General features: G+C 43.3%; 1 protein-coding gene across 1 annotated transcript; it reads right to left on the bottom strand.

Moving 5' to 3' along the window:
- Positions 1–1,872: 1,872 nt before the first annotated feature.
- FGF6 (fibroblast growth factor 6) lies at positions 1,873–10,168 on the bottom strand. The gene is made up of 3 exons (XM_068190757.1): positions 8,747–10,168; positions 7,752–7,855; positions 1,873–5,763 (listed from the first exon to the last, which is right to left on the bottom strand). The coding sequence occupies exons 1-3, from the start codon at positions 9,084–9,086 to the stop codon at positions 5,587–5,589; spliced, it is 621 nt and encodes a 206-aa protein (XP_068046858.1). The 5' UTR covers positions 9,087–10,168; the 3' UTR covers positions 1,873–5,586.
- Positions 10,169–17,442: the final 7,274 nt, after the last annotated feature.

Below are 17,442 nucleotides of genomic sequence, written 5' to 3'. Positions count from 1 at the left end.
GGATGCAGAGCTTGGCTGGAGAGAAAAAAAAATCTCTGCTTGTGGCTACATACTTGGTTGTTTGTTTTTATAATTTTTTTCTCCAATGACAGCTGTTTCCTTAGCCAGTTCACTGCAATTCCGGTTTGCATTACATGTATTAAACCTAGAGATTCCTGCTGTTTTGTCTTACCCTGAGTCTCCTCCTCATTTGTCCAACAACTGGGAGAGGTTCTTACTTCTTCCTTTAATCTTTGGTTCTGACAAGGAAACCAAATGTCCTCTTGGCTTCTTCAAGTCATTGTGATTCCAAACATGAAGCACAAGAGTTTGCAGTTGGACCATTTTTGTAGGAGCAAAGTCACCTGTAGTTAAATACCTGGGACCTAATTGTCTCCTCCATTGCTCAAATTGATGCAGAGCTCAACTGATGCAATTGATTTGGCTTCAGCAAATGCCAAAAGTAAAACAAACAAAAAATACACCCCAAAAGACAAATGCAAAAGAAATGTGGGGATGTTTATTTCCTTTTACAAGCATATCTTTAATTAGTTGGCCAATATTTATCCCAGCTTGCTCAGAGCCCCATGCAACCTGGCCTTGGACACTGCCAGGGATCCAGGGGCAGCCACAGCTTCGTCTGGGCAACTTGTGCCGGGGCCTCAGCGCCCTCACAGGGAACAATTTCTTCCCAATATCCAATCTAAACTTCTCTCTGTTAGTGTGAAGCCATTCCTACTTGTCCTGTCACTCCAGGCCCTTGTCTAGAGTCTCTCTCCATCTTTCCTGTGGGTTCCATTCAGGCACTGCAAGGCCACAATGAGGTCACCCCAAAGCCTTCTCCTCTCCAGGCTGAACAATCCCAGTTCCCTCAGCCTTTCCTCCCAGCAGAGCTGCTCCATCCCTCTGATCCCCTTGGCGTCGCTGCTCTGGCTCCAGCAGCTCCCTGTCCTTCCTGTGCTGGGCCCAGGGCTGGATGCAGCCCTGCAGGGAAGGGGGTCTCAGCAGAGCGGGGCAGAGGGGCAGAATCCCCCCTGCCCTGCTGCCCACGCTGGGGGTTCAACCCAGCATGGGAATGCTTCTGGATCCCAGCACTGGCACTGGTGCTGCCCCTTGCTCTGAACATGGTCTCAGGCTGCACTGAAGCCTCACAGTTCATGGACTTGAGCTTTGTGTACCTGCAGCTGAGCTTATCCTCTACATGTGAGTTATCAGAAAGCCTTCTTTTTGCCCTTTTTTCCCCTTTCCCTTCATGGTACTGCATCCTTCAGATTATTTCTGCAGCCATTTGTGTTGGTAAGAGTTAACTCCAGCAGGAGGAATGCTTTCTGTCAATGCACAGGGCTAATGTGTCTTGTGTCAAGACCCTAAAGAAGATGCCAACTCCTCTTAGACTCTCGGCAAAGCATGGGCTGCTCTAAAGACCCTTTTGAGACATCTGTCTGTGCTTGATTCCCTTTGACTTGCTATTCAGAGTTTAAACCAGAGCTTAATGAATCATGAAGCTGTTGCAGGGGCTGTTGCAGGAGATGGGTAGATGGGATTCTTCCTAATACATCTTCCCCTAGCTTTGAATTTGGTCCTGCACTCATCTAAGAAGTTGGATTCAAGCCCTCCAACAGTCCTTTCCCTTCTAAATGTCTCCATAGAAACAGAGATATTATAGAGTGTCAAAATACCCATGAGGAAGCAGAAAATGAGATAAACTTAGCAAAATGTTTCCTATTCTTCATAGGGGTGTGAGGCTTATCCACCATCTATTGTCCCCAGAATGCCTGAGAGATTTTTCATCCCCCAAGCCGAGAGCACAGAGTGGGAAGGTAGCATGGGAAGTGCCTATGCCTCCCAGGACACCTGGACGCTTCCCAGGCAAGAAATCTGAATTACAGTGTACCAATACATACTCTGGTTCTAGAGGTGAATAAAAACTAAGTTTGGAGGAGGAGTTAACACAGCATTTATGAATCAAGGAAAAAAACAAGTGTTAAGAGGGATTTAGAGTCAAAACACTACCAAAAATGTATAAAATTTTATTTATGAATACATTAAACTATTGTGCGCAGCACATACATATAAAAATAGAAGCAATTTCACAAACAATTGATTGGACAGTTTTGTGTTTCTTGCAAATTTACAGTCTCAATTGTGAGTCCATATTGAGTCAGAACATGAGGTATATTTTAGTGAAAAAAAAAAGTAATCTGAGAACTTTGGCACCATTTTACTGTGCAAAATAAAATCTTGGAATTGAAATAGTTAGTGAGGTATACAAATATTACTCTGCTTTTCCACTGTGTGTATGTCTGTGTCTCTGCATGTCTGGGAAAAATACATTTATTTAAAAACATGATTCAGTTCCAGCCAAATCTACTTTCTAACGGGGTGAATTAAGTCTTAGAATGTTACGGGATTTGCCTGAGGAAGGAGAAACGTAAAAATAGGCATCAACTCCACAGGAGAATCCCATGTGCAAAATGTGGGCATGACAGGCTGGTGTGGAGCATTCACAGCAATGCTTTCAAAGCTCAGCCCATGGCATGACCCCTGTTAATGCACACTTGTGATGAGATATGTTTTGAAGTTCCTAATTTGGCCCTGATTTGGGAAATCCTATTAGTTTAATGAGTTTTCTTAATGTAGTCACATACCCTTATTTGATTCCAGCTGTGATTTCCATGTTGATCTGGCTGGCATTGAGGTGTAATGAGGAAAAAAACAGTGATGTAAAGAGTAACTCAGCAGAGTGACTGATGGGGCTTACCAAATGCCCACCAAAACTGCATCCAAAAGGGTCTGCAGTTTGTAAGAACAGTCTCAGCCTAGCAGGCTGTGACTAAACAGATTTATAGAATCACAGAATGACTGAGGTTGGAAAACACATCCAAGATCATCAAGTCCAACCTTTGACAAATCCCCACCTTGTCAACCAGACCAGAGCCACATCCAGTCATTTCCTGAACACTTCCAGGGATGGTGACTCCACCACCTCTCTGGGCAGCCTGTTCCAATGCCTGACCCCCCTACAGTGAAGAAATTCTTCCTGATGTCTAACCTGAACTTCCCCTGGCACAGCTTGAGGCTGTTTCCCTCTTGTCCTGACTTCTTGTGACCTGGTCTATGGGTTGTCCTCGCTTGACCAGTATGTGCAAAATGGAGCCAGTGAGTCTGATTCCAGCCTTTTGTGCCAGCTGTCCCAATGCTTATCAGTCCTGGCAACAACCACTTTCTCTAGGCTGCCCTGGTTTAAGAGGCAACAGACTTTATCCTGTCATAAGGATGCTGGATTAAGCTGTGATCAGAAAAAAATTTGTGTGCCAGCATTTGAACTCTGTTTCCTTCTACATCCCTGGACTCTTCCATATTTCTTCCAACTTCATTTCAAAGACAATTAGGAATATAACACCAGGATGCAGGTTGTCAGCTAATGCATTTCAGCACAGCTCTCTGTACCACTAGGGACTCTAGGTCAATGTACTGCCTGATACCCTCCAAACCTTTCTTTGACCCACTCTCTCCCCACTCAAAACATCCTGATTTTTCACTTCAAATGCACATTTTTCCAAAGCAAACTGCTGCACACGTTGTGGGTGAACAAAGTGTGTCATCTTGGCTTCTTTCTGAAATACCACAAGACCAGAAAATGAAGAGCAATTCCTTTCAACTCCTTTCCTTCCAAAGCATCCTCCAAAGTATCCCATTCCTGTACTGTGAGCAGCATTCCACACTCTTTTTCTCTTCATTTACACTGTGATCATCACTTACATTTGAACCAGATAAATCCAAGTATAAGTCACACCAGAGATGCTGGAAAACAGTATCTTGTTCACAAAACAATTGCCTTGGCAGTTTCTCAGGAATGGTGGCGGTGGGTCCATCCTTGTGGGTATGTCCTTTGGGCCAAATCTTCTGCAGCTATAAACTGATAGTTTTCCTGGGCTGATTTACTCCAGGGGATCTGGCCCTGACAGTGTCTCTCATGCATGTCAGAAGGCTCAAATTCATCACGAATAGACAGCCCCTGCAAATAGAATGGCATGTCAAGGCTGGACATAGCCCCATTTTGGCTGGACGTGGGAGATAATCTTGCACTCAGATATTCACTTCTGCAGCAGCATGGTCCATCTATGCTGAAAATGCTCGTGCTCTGACATTGCATTGAATCTAGTTTCAAATTTAGGAGCATGCCACCAATGCAGGAATCCCAAGGCTTCTGGTAACTGACATTTATAGTGACTATTGACTTAGGGCCTCTTAAAATACTCTTTCAAAGGCACAGAGAATGCAGCTTCATTGGTGATCTGGAAAAGGGTTGTCAAAATAGCAAGGCAAGGTTATGTGCCATTTGTACAGCTTCTAGGAAAGCTTTGAAGAGTGTTTAATACAGCTTGCTGTGTTGTCTTTGAAACCAATGCTTTGCAAGTGACAGAAATTGGAATTATGGCACGAATTCCTCTGTCCCATGGGAACATGGGAAGTTATGCTTGTGTAGCCTACTTTCTCTGTCCTTCATACCTCAGGGAGATATGATAGAGAAGAACCAAATATACTTAAGACAGTGAAAATTCAACACAGAGTTTTCTAAAATAACCCTTTGCTGGAAGGTTCTATGAATTTCTTATATTTTATAAAATGCATCCCACAGACTAGTTCTAGTTCTTAGAGATTAACAACATTCAGGCTAAATGAGATAGAGTGCCTTTAAATATTTCTTTTCTTTTATATAAAGGCACCTGGGCATCAGGAGACTGGGATGACTGATTCATTAAAAGTATGTAATTACATAGATGCACACTCACCCATCCCATGTCTATATATATTCAAATATTAATATTAAAGATGTACACATCTATATTGGAGGTAAGTCTAAGCTAAGCTCACAAAATGCCATTCAAAATCCTCAGCTCCAAATCAGTTTTGCATTTGGGACCCATCTATGATTTTTCCTGTGGCCCTTCCCACGGGAAATTGATTTTAGGTCTTCATTTTGCCAACCAGTCCATGTGAGGAGACCCTGGAGAATCCCTTCAGAGACAGAGGGGCTCTGGGAACAGACAGTTCTCTTGTGTAGAAACAGTTGTGGAATTGGCACGTTGGTGATCAGAACAGGTTGAGGACTTTACAGGACAGGACACGGTCTGTAGAGGGGGGTGCAGGCAGATATTCAGATGGAGTGAACTGCCTGAAGCTCTGGTGAAGCAAAATCATCTGGTGATTTGGCCCATGATACGTAAACAGCTCACTACAAGAGGTTATTATCTGAGGTAAATAATATTTAGTAAATCACCTATGATTGATTAGATGGTTGCCCACAGCCATTCTGCATCTTCCAAAAACTTCCTTTGCACTCCAGCTTGCATTTTTCTCTGTACAGCACCAAAGGAGGCACACAGCCATGTAAAATTTGTACAGAGTAGAAGAGAAGCAGCATTGTATTACATATGTGATGAATTAAGTACAAATATTTTTATCCAAATATACACATACATATAGAGATTTCTTTTTTTTTTTTTTCCAATGACCAGTATAAACATTTTACCTGGGAGGTTATTCCCCATGTGCAAAACGAAACAGTTTGTCCTGGGATTTAATCTTCTGTTTTGCTGGTGCTCATATTCTTGGTAAGAAGTGGGTCACTGTCATGGCAGGAGAAACCTTGTTCCCTCTCTTCACCCTGCCATGTTTGCTCAGGGCTATGTAAGCACCGCGGTGAACATTGGATTCATATGCGTTGTAGTTATTGGGCAGCAAGGTTTCCTTGAATTTGCACTCATCTTGGAAAACAGCCTAAGGAACAGCAAGGGGAGAGGGTAGGGATACAAATCAGGTACAATCATTTTTCCACCAAGGCCCAGGTCATTTTTCTTCCTCGCGTTTTTACACTAGGGCTCGTTGCAGGGTGCGACAGGTGGTGCCGCAGCCACTGCGGCCAACAATAAATCTCCCTCCTCGGTGCTAATTTGGTGTCAGATGAACTCAGATGCCACCTGTCCAGATAATGGACTGTGTATTTCCTGTGGTAGATCGAGTTAATTCATTATAAATCATGGATTTATTGATTTTATTTGCAAGTAATAATTTCTGTCAGCATTGCATTCTTTTGCCCAAACAAATGCTTTATTTAAGACCTCCCCTCTGCCAGAAGTTCCATCATTTATAAAAAAATGATATGCTGACTGTTGAAACTTTCAGAGCTTTTCCAAACAGCAGTGTCCAGGGACAACTGCTTGCTTTAATAAGAGATTTGATTAGCAGTAAATAATTTCTTTCTTAAATCATTAGTAATGTTTAACTGTGCAGCCAGTTCTAATCTGGGAAAATAGTTTTAATATCCTCCATGTCAAAACATGAAAATCTAAGGAGAGAGAGTTATCTGGGAGAGGAGGTGCAAGGATAAGTAGGAGTCAAATGCAGAGGAAATTAAAAGAGAAAACAGAATAATTCTCTGACTTCAAATGTCTGGTACATGAAATGCCACCAATGCAGTTCTATTTGGGCATCTGTGGGATAACACCACCCAAAGCCTGTAAGAGTTTAACTTAAGGCATTGTGCATTGCAAGGGAAAATGCACATTTCTTACAGCTTTTGAAAGTGTCTTTGAAGAGAAATAAAACTGTGTTGAAAGTGGAGGAAAAAATCAAAGGGATTTCTGAAGCTAGACCCTGCACTTCTTTTGAAAGACCCAGCTAAGTAAAGCAGTTAGACTTAGTTGGACTTGTGGTACTTTCTAGGTGCTTGTGATCACTTGTGATTGAAGGAATATTCCTGAAGTGGGACCTTAAAGTGTCCTATTGTCATTATGAGTGTGAGAAGGAATCAGGTTAGTGATGGTTAGTGATGGCCACAGGCCCCTCACAACATTTGGCATTATTTTAAACCACTGCAATGCTTTGTTGAAATTACAGCTGTTCCAAAGGAAAGGACTCTGCTGTTTCTTGACAAAAGAGATTGATACAGCCAGTGCCATTCATTACTTTGAGATGGGCTGATTTTGCCTATTGCCCAGGGCTAGCCTCTTTCAAATGCACCTCCTAACAAGCACTTTTTCTGCTGGATATTGAGACTAGGGATGCCGTTGCTCACATCTCAGAGGTTAAACTGCATTTAGATAGCAAATCATCTAGATGAGGATGATGGTGTTTCAGTATGATTTGCATACCATTGGTAATAGGTATTATTTTCTCACCCTTTGCAACTGATCTCACAAAACTGATTATTAAAATAACCCCAGCCACACATGTTGACCTTGTAGGGTAGACTTCCTATTTATTCTTGATGGTGGGGTTTTTTTTGGTAGGAAGGAGCATGTGGTCATTACTTTACTAAGGGTAGCTGTTGGAAATAGCTATAATTGTGCCTCTCCCACACACAGTGCAATGCAGGATGGAATCAATGGGGCTCGGCTTTGCTACAATGTGTTTGCAGCCCTGTGACCTTAGAAGAAGCCATCCAATTAATCTGTACTATTTGCAGAATATGTTCATTTTCCTAAAGTGTCCCCTGTACAGTCTTACAGGAAAGCTTTAAAATCCCAGCCCTGTAACAGCCATGCTGCTTGTTGCATTAAATAGCACTGATGACAGCAGGCTGGGCAGGCTCCCTGTAACAGGAGGGCTATTTTCTCTGCTTGTAATCAGAGATTTCCATAAGGAAAAGGCTGAAACAAACAAAGCCAAAACAAACCAAACCCAAACAAACAAAGCAAAACACTAAACCAAACCACTTCAAAACACTTTTGTTTAAACTGTGAAAAACTACTTGCACTTGTACTTACTGTTCCGTACAACCTGCCTTTGCTGTTCATTGCAATGAAGAGAGCACTTTTCACACCAAGCAGACTTACAACACCTCTTTCTACAGTGGATATTTCAAAGAGACCTGAAAAACATAAAGTTTAATAGGAGTGTTATCACAGAATCTAGAGCTAACGGAAGGCAATTCAGATGCATATTTTTTAACCCTAATTCCTTATAAGAATTAACTCCCTAATGCAGCAAAATAAATATACACAGAGAAGATCTTGGTTTTCTTAAATGTCACAGGATTAGAAAATAATTATTCTCTAATTGTAGTCACATTCTGTATAAGCCTTTTGCTCTATCAAACTCTTTTGATCTGTCAAACTCTGGCCCTTTTCAATAAGAAAATTATTTTTATGTAATATGCTATACTTAGAAAAGGTTTTTTACTGAGACTTAAAGAAGTGTGGCTTGCATTTTCAAGTCCCACATGACATTGCTGCAAAAGATTTTAGCAACTGCCCTCTACAGGAAATTCAAATCCACATGACTAATGCTTTCCTTAATTCTTAGGGTAGCAGAACAGCACCCACAAGAATGAACAAACCAGGACCAGCAAACCCCTTCCATAGGACACACTGAGTGTCCAAAAATACTGGTCAGCTGGGATTCAAGAATCATGCTTTGGCACTCTTGACTCAGCAAAAACCTCCTGGATTCAAAAGGCAAATGAGAAGGTGAGGAGCAAGAAAATGCAGCAGAGAGTCAGTTTTCGAGCTGGTTTGTCTTTTCTCATCTGTGCAGCAAAGCAGGTAAAAATAAATTCTATCTAAATTTGTCTAAGCATTTTGTGCCACATTTCAGCCCGAAGGGTTCTCATGTTTATTGATCCCAGAGACTCTAAAAGGCAACAGATGTCGCACAGATTAATAATATCAAGTCACAACATTTGCACTCTGTGAAGGGTAATTACTAGAGTTCACAGCAATTAAGTGACATCTATTCTATTTCATTTCTGGATGCAACTCACTGTATTGGTTTTCATTGTGAACTCCGCTTATCCTTCCGTCTGGGAGGATTTGAAGGTGAAACCCGATGCCCACGTTGCAGTAAAGCCTCCGCTGCCTCTTGATTCCTAGCAAATAGTCACTCTCCCAGTTCACATCTGCCTTCTCCCCTGACATCCCAGCCATGGACCTGGACAGCAGAGATTGCCATCCTCTCTCCAGCAATGTGCCATTAGTTCTGCTTACAACTGGGTGTGTGGCAGCAATCCCGGCTAGCAAACCCAGGAGAAGGAACGCAGGCAACGTCCGGTGAGCGCTGGCGTCGCAGGACATAGTGATGAGAAGTCTTTGTGCCGTGGCCATCCGGTTCACCTCCTGGGCACGTGGTCAGAATTAATGGCCCTAAAAATACCGCCCTTCTTGTTTTTCTCCCTTCAGCATGGTGGCAGAGGCTTATTTTTGGAAAGCAAGTAGAGCTTGCTGACCTGAAACTAAAGCCCGATAGCAGTTGGGTTGGGAGCAGAGACAGGCCAGCTGGACTCCAACTGGTGGGGACCATGGTTTGTAGATCCTGCTTCCTGCGGGGCAGCCTCCGTTATATTTGATTGAGCCATCTTTATAGTGCAGGGGCTGTCCCTGCCCACATCATCACTCTGACATCAACAGCCTGCCCAAGGTGAGGCTGCCAGGGCTGTAACACAAACCTGCGTCCTCCCTGCCTGCTGAGGTTGGAGTGCTGTCACCCAAGACTGGGCAGGAGTGGGATTTCATTGGCTGTGGGAAGCAAAGGAGTCAAATTGGTCGGGGAGTCAGAGGACTCACAGGCAGCTTCCTTATTTAGAGAAGAAGGTGTAAAAACAGTTCTGGACCTCATCAGTGAGCAATGAGAGGTTTGCAGCCACTTCCTTGGTGGCACGATCGGCGGGTGCTTGTCGGGGCACCTCGATACTCGGGGACAATCAGCTTGTGGTGGCCACAGCTCTTTTTGTGCACACCCTGCAAAGCCAAGGCACCTCTTACTGAGTGACCCACGTGCTAACCTCTGTCTGTACCTCTGCAGGGAGTGCTCCTGGCTGGCTGAAGGAGAGGTAAGCCATGCAGCAGGGACAGAAGCCCCAGCTCCTGCAGGTTTTATCCCAGTGGGAATTCTGCTGAGTGAGCTACAGAGGCTGGAGCACTGATCTTGCAGTGACACGTAGATAGGAACATTAGGTCTTCCTGGTTTTCACTGAGGTGACTTCCAAATGATCTCATTTACCTGGGGAGGGTGTGTGCCTCCTGCAGAGGGGCAACTGTATTTGTGGGAGCAAGACAAGGACTTAGGTGATGTGTTAAAGATGAGGAAAAAGTGAGATGGCCACGGCTTCCCAGTATTTCATTATCTCCTTTCCTCAAGCCCAAATACTCACTATTTTTATAACTTATGACCATCTTAATTTGCCTCCCCTTCCATTTGCTCAGACTGTCTTTTTTCCCCTTATTTTCCATTGAAACTGTTTCATCTCCTCCTTTGGAGTTGGACAGATTAGACCTTTATCTCAATTAGTTTCACAGAACTTATCAAAACATAAGTCAGAGGAAAATGTCTGAGATTTATACAAATACTTTTGTCAATATGTCTGTCAGCTTCTCATAGCACAGGCCTTGCATCTTCTGTGTCATTTGAGAAGCCTGCTAATGAGGGGAATACCTGGAAGGATAATTAAACTGAGCACACCCAGTGTGACAGAGTTTCGCAGTAGCTGAGGTGCAATATGAGGCCTGGGACACTGCAGATTCCCCAGCAGGAGCCCCATGAGGTGAAGGGGAGCCCCTGGCAGCCCTGAGGCAGGTGAACAGTCAGAGTCAGTGATGTATGTGAGTATTGATTGCTCTCAGGAGACAGGCTCAGCTATAAAATAATTGGGAACCACAGGGCTAGGCCCTGGCTTGTGCCATGTGACATTTCAAGGTCTCTGTGCCTTTGCTGAAGCTGAACTTGGATTATCACAGAATCACAGAATATCCTAAGCTAGAATGGACCCACTAGGATCACGCAAGTCCAACACCTTGCTTTGCACAGGACACCCCAAAAGTCCCACCCTGGGCCTGAGAGCCTTGTCCAAACACTCCCTGTACTCTGGCAGGCTTAGGGTAGTGGCCAAAGGAAGGATATCTTTTGCTGATAAAGAAAACCCTCAAATTCTTTTCTCTCCTCCTTTCTACTTTATCTGATGATTTTTTCACCTATATAAAGCACATACATATTTTTTTAGGAAGGAATAATACTAGTATTTTACATCCTCTTATCATAGCTGCAGTGTTCATGAGAGGCCAGCATCACTGGGAAACAAAGTCCAGGGTCCCTGTTACAAGCATGGAGCACTGATTTCCCAGTTTTTCTTATGCTGTAGTCTGAAACCTGCCCATTCCCAATGCATGTGACTCCTGGCAACACTGCCTGATCTCAGAGGCATCACTGTCTGTAAAAACATGCATTGTAATATTTTCTTTCCTGTTTATTTTTCCCTCTAGAGAACTTTTCAAGTGTAATGGGTGCAGAGCTGGATTTCCATCCTCAGCTTTAATCACCTTTGCATCTTTATGTCTCATTCATCGGGTTTCACAGAGCAAAGACAAACCATGGGCTAAATGAGCTCCTCCAGCTTTTGCTGGCACATCTGCCACTGTGGATTCCCCACAAGGTGTCCTGGTGGCACAGGTTGTAGGATGCACCGTGTCTCATCCCAGTACCCTTGATCCGAGAAGTAAAACCAAATGGTCAGACACAAAACAAAGATAATTTCTGACAAGTCTGTGGAATGCATTGGTTTATCTTTTAGTCAGTCCATCTGGAAAGTGACTGCTGAGGGCTGTGGTGACCCAGGAGAGAGCCTTGATTCAGCAGTTTCCTGTTGAGCAAGTCCATCTGACAGCATTCTGTATGGAAAGGGTGCACAGATTACTTGCTGGCAAAAAGTCAGGACTTTTCTTGCCTGATCTGTATACCAAACCAACTAGCTAAAATTTGTGATTTCACTGGGACACCTGGTCCTCTTAAGACCAGGAGTCCCGGTGTCTGGCCCCAGACCAAGTGTGTGCAGCTGGGAGATAAAGTGCATTCTGCAGTCTTGTACTCCTCAGCAATTCTGCATCAGAAATGAAATGAGTCTTGAACCATTCTCCAGCTGGATCTGTGGCCAGCAGGTTGCTGAGTTTCTGTGTATTAGCATTTGAACTGCCATGTAAATTCTTGAGCTTCTGATTCAATTAGGCAAGCCTTGTTTGCTCTAAAAGGTGTCTCATTCTGCTTTAACTTGTGCTCTTGGCCCATGAAGTGACTGTTTCCAGAAAACACACTGTAACCTTCTGATTTCCAGGTAGCATGTTGTCCTGCTTCATGTGCCCAGTGAAATTTGGAAGGCAGACATCAATAGCATTTGCAGTAAAATAAACCCTGTGAACTCCAAAATAGTAAAAATTTACTTCAGCAATCAAACTCTGCCTACTCAAACTCTTAAGACCCAGGGTGATAGTGCTCACAGCCTAAAGCAACAGGTTTTCATTGTCAGTATTTCAGCACAATATTAAAATAACCCCTCTTTGGAGCCCAGCAGTTCAGATCCACTTTCAGATAGTCTAAGAAAAGTCCTGCAGCTGAGCAGTAACATGATATGGATGTAGAGCACATCTTTCAAAAAATGTGTGATGACTTAGGGTCCCAAGTTCCATTTTCAAATCTGTTAAAATTCCCTCCCCATTTTAAGCAATCCCTCATTCAAACACAGAAGGATGGACTAAAATTGTTCACCTTGACTGTGAAGACCCAAGCTGATGGTGGACAGTGGAGAAGGAAGATTTTCAGGTGACAAATCTGCCTGTTGTGGCAGGGACGAGTTGCATAAAAATCTGTAAGCCCAAGTATGACCATGGAGCCCCATCTGATCATCTTTAGGTTAATGAGGTTTGCTGCCCAATGTGGAGAGATTTGTAACACAGATACCAGGACTGTTATGAATTAAATATTAATCACAATCTGAAAGCAGCATAAAAAAATAACAGAACAAGGGTTGCAGAGCTGTATTGACACCCAGTAAGGACTCCACCAAACTGTAGAACTGGTAACACTGAAAAGGCTGTTGTTCCCTGGATGCCAACAACATCAGGGAACACTGATGTTGTTGGCATCAAGGCTAATTTGGACAGGACCACAGAATAGACGATTCATCAGCACAAGACCTGAGCTCTGGCAGCAGGAGGATGACAGAAAGGGTTGTAGCACACTGTATTTGTTATTTCTCTTCCCACTACCCAACAAAGAGGCAGATTTGTTGTCATGCTGATCCCCAAAATTAATAAACAGAACAACAGACAGCAACCTTGCCTAAGAGCCTTGGCAGCTGATGAGCTCTTGGAGGCTGAAGCAAGCCAACTTCTGACCCAAAACTATACCTTCATTGCAGCTGCTGACTCCTAAAGCATGTATAAGACCTGCTCAAATATGGTTTGTCATCACCAGTCATGGGGAAGCCAAGATATTAACAGGGAACCTCCATTTTCTCACACGCACAGAATTCCTGGTTAGGCCACTCAGACACACCTGGGCAGGAGAGTGTGTAAATTTAACAGCTTAGAGTAATCTCAAGTAATTATCTTCCCATTTCTCTACAGGGAAATCTTTCACTGGGATTTCATGTGCCAATTTCTTACAGGCAAGCCCAAATCACAAAACAGCTTCCTGCTGTTTTCTTTTTGGAGGGAAGTGGGAAAAATTATCTACTTCCACAAGAAACTCTGGAGGATTTAGGACTAGGTGGATGCTAGCTTGCTTTGGAAAAGATCTTGGTTTACTGCTTATTCATGCTGAACTCATTCTCTGCAGAGGGTATGTCAAGCGCAGAGACAGTCAGATATGCCCATCTTTGTTCTCCTGAGCTGGCCAGGTCTCCCTCTCCATGTCCCACAGAAATGGGAACGACTGTCAGAAAAGAAAGCAGTGACTCCATGGCGAACCTGTGGCTTCCCACCTGGTACTGTGCCCACCAGCCCACACTGCTTCTCTTATCACCTCCTCAGCTGTTCCCACTCCACAAGGACAGGCAGTCCAAGGGTAAAAGGCCAAGCTGAAGAAAACAGAAGTGACAGCCACCACCCCCACAGGGATCTGCCTGGAGTTATTTATTAGAAGGGATGAATGACAAGGGACATGTTTAATTTGTTTTTTTTTATTTTCGTGCACAGTTTGCTCATTACAGCAGGAACAGAGACACTGCAGGAACAGGGATGCTAAATGCCACATTTAAGTAACATTTTGAGTAGGAAAGCAAAAAAAATCCGTTGGTTTTTATTGCTGTTGGTGATGAGATTCTCTCCAGTGGCCCAGCTGACCTCTGTGTGTTTCCTTGACCATTGAGCTATTCAGATTAAATTATGTAATGACCATAGAAGGTTAAAGGCAATTTCTGTCATTTGCCAGGTTATTGTGTCTTCCTTGTGTTGTGCACCATTAGCTCAGTTGAGGACTTTCTCTTGCATGTCAATTCTTCATCCATTGGTCTGGATCCTCTCTAACATTTCAAAGGAGAATTATGAAACCTTTTGTGTAGTCATCTGAACTTTTACCTAGATTTTTCAAGTGTTTGGGTTTTTTTGTTCCTTGCATGACAGGCAACACCAGAAGACCTAAAGCTTGTAATTCATCATTCAAGCAGTTGTGATTAATTGTTTAATTTCCATAGAAAAGAACCTGGTTTTGACATCTCCTTTCCTGTTCTGCCACCCTCTTCCCGTTCCCACTGCACTCTGCTCATTCTATGAGACCTGCACAGTTCCTGCAGAGAGCTGTTAGAGTTGCAACCTGTTGGCATCTTCTGTGCTTGAAGAAGGGCTGCGTTTATGGCACAATGTTCTGAATTCTCCACAGAAGGATGACAGAATTACATCCCTGATGATAGCCAGAACCTTATTCATAAGGCATCTTTCCAAGGCAAACAGAAGCTTTTTTCCCTTCGGTCAAAAATGCTCCAAACAGCTTAGCAGTCTCTTGATCCTTCAGAAGCTGCTGAGAACACCTTCAGCCTCTCCTTGAACACCTTCAACATGCTCCCTGTGCATCCCTGGGGCTGTCTACTGGACTTCCTCCAATCTGTTGACTTCTCTCCTGTGCTAGGATGCCCTAAACTAACCATAGCACACCAGATGTGTCAGTGATTGGAAATATTCTCTTCCCTCACCCCTTGACCTCCTGGCCACCTTTGGGCTAATACAGCCCAGTCTGTGGCTGTCCTGACTCACCACAACTATGAATTTGGTTTCAGCTCTCTGCACCATGATCCCCAGCCTCTTCTCAAAGCAAAGCCTGTCAATCAGTGCCCAGCCTGGACTATTGCTAGGAATAATGTATTCCAGGGTCAAGGCTCTGCATTTCTTAATGCCAGGCTGCACAAGAATCCTGTCAATCCATTATTGCAGCTTTTCAGGGGCTAGCTGGATGCCAGCCTTACCCTCATTGTATCAACTTTTCCTACAGTTTATTGTTGCCAACTGCAGACTTGCAGCTTAGGGAAAATAAACTAATCTGGGAGTAGTGATGGATTCTTCCTCAAATGCCTGCCACATTCATGCAGGATGTTGTTTCCACTCTCCAAATTATTGTTCATTGTGATTTGGTTCTATGTGGTCACCACACATAGTAAAATGCAATATTAAAAAATTAATTTGGTTTCTGACAGCAAAGACCTTATTATTTAGCCTCATCTTTTTACATTCATGTTTTTCTTTGTGTGATTTTAGATGTTTTCCTCATAATCCATGACTATACAATACACTTAAATGGACTTGAATCTTCTCCCCAAGGCACAGCCTAAAGACAACGTGAGATGAGTAAATGCTGTTCTAATCTGGTTGATTACAATGGTCATTTGATATTATTTTTAAAGACTGCAAGTCCTGTTTTCAGAAAGGAGCCTGTCTCCCTGTGTCAAAATATCCTCTGCTTTCAGTGCATCGAGGAGACCTCAATATTGGTGCCATTTTTCCCACTGGAGTCTGGGATCTGTTGAAGAGCTGGCTGCAAGTAACTAGAACATCAGTACCCTCTCTACAGAAATCATGCAGGTTTGTGAGTTTCTCTGGTTCAAGACTGTCTCCTTCTTTGCCTTGAAGTTATAATTTCCAGTAGATACTCTAAACAGCAGCAAATCTGAGACCAAAGCAAACTTTTTGTGTTTAAGGCTGCAGCCACCTTGTTATTTCTTCATCAGGAACCACAGTGTAAGGTATTTGTTGTGATGGTTTTTAACATATGGAAGATCAAGATCAGATTCCTAAAATATTCTGAAAACCAGTTATAGCTTTAACAGTGACCGTAGTTAAATATAAAGCCTAAGTAATTTGTTCTATTAAAAAGCCTAAGTCTTATTTTTATCAAGTGATGTTATGAGGGCATGTTCTAAATCAGCCAAAAGCTCTTGTAGCTACAAGAGCTTCACTTCTGCAAATTTTAACAGCCCAGTTAAGTTGGTGCCTATCCTTGTGCGTGGTGTTAGTACAGAATTCCTCCTCTGACACTGACCAGATCAGGCAGACTTCAGAAGATGAAACATTTGAAGAAGACAGGCAAAGAAAATGCAAGAGCTGGATGACAGTGTTCAGTTTATTTTTCCCCTGCAAAGATGAGTCTCATTTGGACAGGGTCAGGTTGTAATGGGAGCACAGGACTAGGAAATAAACCCATACCTTTCATGCATTCATGTAACACTTCTCCTGCCATCCCTTTCCATGCTGTCTTGCACTTCTCCCTGTGCACAGGCCCAGTTTAGGATGACGCTGTTGCTGCTGCTGTGCAGCTATTCCAAGCATCCTTTCTGCAGAATGCGTATTCCACGCAGGATTAGAGAATGGTTTGTCTGATGCCCACTGGACAGGCGGTGTGGAGCAGGGTCAAGGCAAGCATGCAGCAGAGCTCTGAAATTTCCTTTTTGATCAAGCAAGGAGTGAGCATATGTTGGCAGATGGAATGTGTGCTCAGCTTACTTTAGTGGAGTTTCAGCACTGACCTTTTGCTGCATTCCTCCAGCAGCAGTAAAATGGTTCTGCTTAAGTAAACTGACATAGACCACGTGCAAACCCAGCTGTCTTCTCCAGCCCACCATTTCTCCTACTGTTACAATAAGCCTGGATGCATGGGAATGTTGTAATTTAATGTGTAATAACCTCTCATGGAAATAATGTTGTGAAAATTAATGGTGCTCATGACACAATAATCTCCACCTCGAGGAGCCAGTTTAAGGACTGGCCACAGAAGTGCACGTTAATAGGTCCTGGGTTGCTGTACTTTATATTAGTCTTCCTGACACAAACAGGAAGTTAAAGGCTCTTACACCACTCCAACTTGGCCCATCCTTACTTCTCTTTGACTGCTTTATGTTTTCCATCCTTTGTTTCTCTAAGTGTCTGGCAGGTCTGGCTCTGTATGACTCCACAATAAAAATGAAGATGGATTAGCCAGAAGTAGGTGATCCAGCAGGCCAGTTATTAGTGGGTACAATGTTTCTCTAAAGTGCTACTTGTGACAGCATCATGAGTAAAAAGAAGAAAATACAAAAAAGACATGGCTGCACCATGTCTTGTACAGAGCCTGCCATTCCAAATTCTTGATGCCTTTTTCATGGAATCATAAAATCATTTGGCCTAGAAGTGACCTTTAAAGGCCACGTAGCCCAACCCCCCTGCAATGAGC

Source organism: Anomalospiza imberbis, chromosome 5, assembly GCF_031753505.1.
Source record: "Anomalospiza imberbis isolate Cuckoo-Finch-1a 21T00152 chromosome 5, ASM3175350v1, whole genome shotgun sequence".
Classification (NCBI taxonomy): domain Eukaryota; kingdom Metazoa; phylum Chordata; class Aves; order Passeriformes; family Viduidae; genus Anomalospiza; species Anomalospiza imberbis.
This window is presented reverse-complemented; position numbering and strand designations above follow the sequence as displayed.